At 33.4% G+C, this 4727-nt stretch overlaps 1 protein-coding gene across 1 annotated transcript; it reads left to right on the top strand.

Annotated features, from left to right (window-relative positions):
* The first annotated feature begins 667 nt into the window (after positions 1-667).
* On the top strand, positions 668-4406 carry LOC147401105 (F-box protein At1g30790-like). The gene has a single exon (XM_086442248.1). It carries the CDS (start codon positions 1001-1003, stop codon positions 1895-1897), a length of 897 nt encoding a protein of 298 aa, XP_086298374.1. The 5' UTR covers positions 668-1000; the 3' UTR covers positions 1898-4406.
* Positions 4407-4727: the final 321 nt, after the last annotated feature.

Below are 4727 nucleotides of genomic sequence, written 5' to 3'. Positions count from 1 at the left end.
GGACTGATTAAAAAAATGATAGTCAAATTTCATATGGTAGAGGAGTGGGCCATTGTGGTCTGCTTTTTTGCACTCCATGAGATGAGTCCAACTGGCCTTACTAAGTAAGGGTTTCACCCTTACTAACTAAGAGCAACTCCAAGTCTCCAATACAGCACCCTGCCCGTACCCATAAATGAGTACTGTGAGTAGTAATTATGGGTGTCCATGTGATATGCATTCCAATGGTGCTACCCATAAATTGTTTAATAGTTTTTTAAGCTTCCCTCTAAAAAAGATAGGTAACGAGGTGAGAGTACTTTTTTTTGTATAAAAATGTCAAGAATGAAAAATGGTGAGGGATGGGTCTTGGGTTAGAGACACTATTTTTGGACTATACCACCCTTAAAAACAGTTGGGAGGGGATGGGTATTGTGTTGGAATTGCTCTAAGGGTCTTTGGCCTCACCTTGTGACATAATTAAAAAAAAAACATGATCGAGGGTTGTAGAAGACAAAATTTTATGAACTTTGAAAAAAAAATAAAAAAAATTATTTTTCACAGTTGAATTTAAATTTAAATTGTAGAGTTTGGTGAAAGTTCAGTAATCATCCATTTTGGAAATCTTGGGTCAAGTCCAAAAAAATTGTTTTTGAAATTTTAAGCACTTGCCCGAGTCGTCCTTATATCTCCTTCAAACCTAAAAATATATTTTTTTTATCTGAGTTTTTCCATGAAATCAGGAGCGCCCTGGATTGTATTGAGATTTGAAATCTTACTAAGTTAGTCAGCATAGCTTGCCTCTTTAATTAATCACAATCAAAACTAACATACTGATATCACGAGAAACCAGCAATTTTGGCGTAACAAGTGCAAAATTTTCAGGTTTTCGATACGATCCTCACTCAACTAACATATCCATCTTACGAGAAACCAGCAATTTTGTGGTGTAAATCTAGAATGTTGATAGTTTATACTTTATATAAGTAACCAAAAAATAAACAGGAGAACAAAAAAAAAAATGGAGAAGAGGATGAGTGATGGATCATCACGTTGTGAACCAATCATCAATCTCCCTCATGAATTAATCGTTGAAGATATATTAACCAGACTTCCAGTAGAATCTCTCTTACGATTCAAGTGCGTGTGTAAACATTGGAACTCCTCAATTAAAGACCCACACTTTGTAGAACTCCATCTAAAGATATCAAAAACTAGGTGTTGTTGGCCTTTTGGTACCAGTTTCCTTGTTACTTACCCTTCCCAAAATTTAATGGAGGAGAATGTCTTCATGACGATCATCTATGGTGGAAAAGTCATCCCATTGATGCGTTCGATTGTTCCTTTGAGTTTGTCTCATCTTAATGGCTTGGTATATTACCTAGACGTTAATTGTCGTCACGTCGTCCTCAACATCAGTACCCGACAAGTTATTACCCTTCCAAAAATCTTAGGCCAACCAATATATGATCCCCATCTCTATCGACAAAGATGTGAAATTGGATTCAATCTTTGTACGAAGAAACATAAGGTGTTGTACCTATGTTTCATAGAGGACATTGATTCATGGGTATACTACAAGATCCTTACACTTGGTGGGAATGAGAGATGGAGAAATCTTAAGGAGCCTCCACCATTTTTCATGCTTGTTTGTGGTGTTTATGTTAATGGAGCCAATCATTGGCTGAATATAGATCGAAACAACGCTCCTAGAGACCAAGTTATAGTGGCATTTGATTTTGGAAAAGAGAGATTTAGGACGATCCCGTTCCCGGATTCTCTATACTCTTCTGCGGAGAAGAGGCCATTATGCATGGAGATGCGAGAATTCTATATTAGAAGTGGAAGGACGTCTGATGGTGATAAAAAGTTATTTGTTGGAATTGGAATGGGAAATGTGGATATTAGAAGACTATGATAAACAAATTTGGAGAAAAGAGATTATTGAGTTTTGTTCAGATATGAATAGAAGGTATATCCCAATGGGTACGATTTGGACTGGAGAAATCGTATTTAAACCATTTTGTTTTTCAAATGAATTATGGCTTCGATGTTATGATTGGAAAAAGAAGAGTTTCACTAAGGTGATTCTTATCGAGGGGTTTCCAACTGAGGTGAAAAGCTATGATTTTGAATGGGGTGGATACATTTTGATCGATTACATCCAAAGTCTTTACTCTCCATTTCCAATTAATAGATTAGTAGATGATGTTTGTGGAACATCAGGTTTTGGTGGTCAATAATGAATTTGTTTCGCGGGTGGTCCACATACTATGTTAGGGTATTTATTATAATAATTTTCTAATGAAGAAATATTGTAACTTGTTTTTGTCCTTTGAGCATAATGGAATGGATGTGTTTGATTTAGGATTTTCATTTAAATAATCACTTATAAATGATTTTTGTGTTTGTTGCTTTCTTGTTTCGTTTTCTTCAATATTTAAGCTTGGAGTTCTTTTTCAAGAGTTGTAATTAAGCCCATCAATTGAAATTTTCGTTTAAGTGATGATATGTTTATTTATTTCATTGTAGTTTATAATATATCCATAGCGCAAACTACATTGAGAAATTTGTTTGATTCCCTGCAGTCCAGGAATGGGTTCTTGGGAGTATAGTCTGCCAAGTGAAACTGTCTCCTTTAAGCTCCCAAGTTGTCCTCTTCCGTGTTACCAATATTACAATAGAGGGTCTTGTTGTCAACTCCTTACTTTGGAAGGCATCCAATATGAAGATAAGAAAATTTTTATGCTCGTGAAAGGCAATCTGGGATTTCACATAATCCATTTTCAAAAGATTATTATCGATTTTCAAATTTAATTTGATGTAAAAAAAATTGAATTTTCTTCCACATGATTTACATTAATTTGAAGGAAAAATTACTTAATAGATCATAAAGGAGGGGTTTCTTTCTAAATAGTTTGTAACTTTATTTAAGTCAACTTTTTATATCGGAATGGTCACTCAACCTCAAATCTCCTTATAATATTTTTGGAGTACTCAAACCACTCTTCCTTCATCTATTTCATAATTATGTTTTTAACTGCAATTGCAATCATTTCTGACTATTTTTTATCGTAAATGACGAATTGAACATATACTCTTAATTTTGAACAATAAAATGTAAATTTTGATTTATTTCGAAATGGCAAATGAAATTGGAATTTTAAAATCTTTGAAGATTTCTTCGTAACCACCATTTCACAACTGTAATATATCCATTTTGTATATTTTGAGAAAATTTATTCGAGGTTGAGAAAACCCAAAAAAATAAAAAAATTGAATAACATTTACAATGTCAATTTCACCATTTTTATTGTTAAGTACAGCAATTTTATCATGGAGATCAATATTTTTATTGCTTTGAGATCAAAATTTTTTTTTTTTTTTAAATGTTGATCTCGACAATAAAATTGTCAAAACTAAACAATAAAAATGTTATTTCTAAAAGGAATATAAGTGTTTATGTTAATGGAGCCATAATACGTGCATATATCCTAGCAAAACACAACTTCCCCGAGTGATCACGACCAATAAAACCATAACCACCACCATGTTTGTTAAGGAACCATCCGAATTCAACTTAATTACCCCTGCTGGTGGTGGAACCCACCTAATAGGACATCTGACTGTAGTAAGAAACTATGCAAGATATTGGAAATGTGGGTATTATAACGGTTGAAGTATGGTTAAAAAACAAATTAGGCCCGATCCAAGTATGTGTGTGTTTTTTGGTTGGTCGAAGGTAACTTGGGTTAGACTTGTAACTTATATAAGTACTTCTAAAAGAGGTTTTGTTTTCTTTTGTTATAAGTTTAACTTTTAAGTCGGAATTTTTTCAAGAGAAGTGAGTAAAGAAAGAGAGAAAATCCAAGAGAGGAGAGGTTGAGAGGTTCGGGAAGATTGAGATTTAGAATATGAATCTAAGTGATAAAGGGAATACTTGTATTGATTTGTCCCGTTTTCTTCATTGTGAAATTGAGTTCCAACACTCATACTTTTGTGGACGTAGTCTTTTGGGTGAACCACATAAATCTCGTATTGTGAGTATTGTATTCTTACTCTTTCTTTACGTGATTGTTTATCTTTTTTGCATTTGCTACTATTAGTTTGGTTTATCCTTCATTGCTATTATCAAACAAGGTCTTGGAAGGTGTTGCGTACAATATGTTTGGTGAAATACCTAATAGGTATGTGATCAAATTACTAAGTGAGCTTCACAAATGTATTCACACATACAACAAGAAGACTATTGGAAATCGGTATGATGTGGACGGGAGAAATCATATTTCAACCCTTTATTTATTCAAAATCAAACTTGTGTGGCTTCCTTGTTATAAATTTATAATGAGAAGAAGAAGAGTTTCTGGGAGGTTGTTATAGTTAGTTCCAACCGAGTTGGATATGTCTGAGTAGCCTTATATCGGACACACTTTCAAGCCTTTACTCCGTCTCAAATAAATAGATAAAAGTGTTATATTTTTACATTGTTTTGTTTGGTTTTTGATCAAACAATATATGAGACTGGGAAGGTAATATACACCAAAGAGAAGCATTTAGTTTTAGTAATTGAAGTGTTTCTTTTACTTTTTGGTTTGACGATGATGCTTTTGCTTAAAGTCTATTCTATGCACTGCTGAAATATTTGAGAACATGCATGTTTTAAGTATGGATTGAGGTGGAAGTAGTGTTTTAAAATCTGGAACAAACCCATTGTCGGAAGATGTTTCACTCAAATTTTTTAATAAAAT

This window comes from Akebia trifoliata, chromosome 5 (assembly GCF_017979445.1).
Source record: "Akebia trifoliata isolate Shusen 1 chromosome 5, ASM1797944v1, whole genome shotgun sequence".
Lineage (NCBI taxonomy): Eukaryota > Viridiplantae > Streptophyta > Magnoliopsida > Ranunculales > Lardizabalaceae > Akebia > Akebia trifoliata.
Note: the sequence above shows the minus strand (reverse complement) of the source record. Positions and strands in the feature narration are given on the sequence as shown.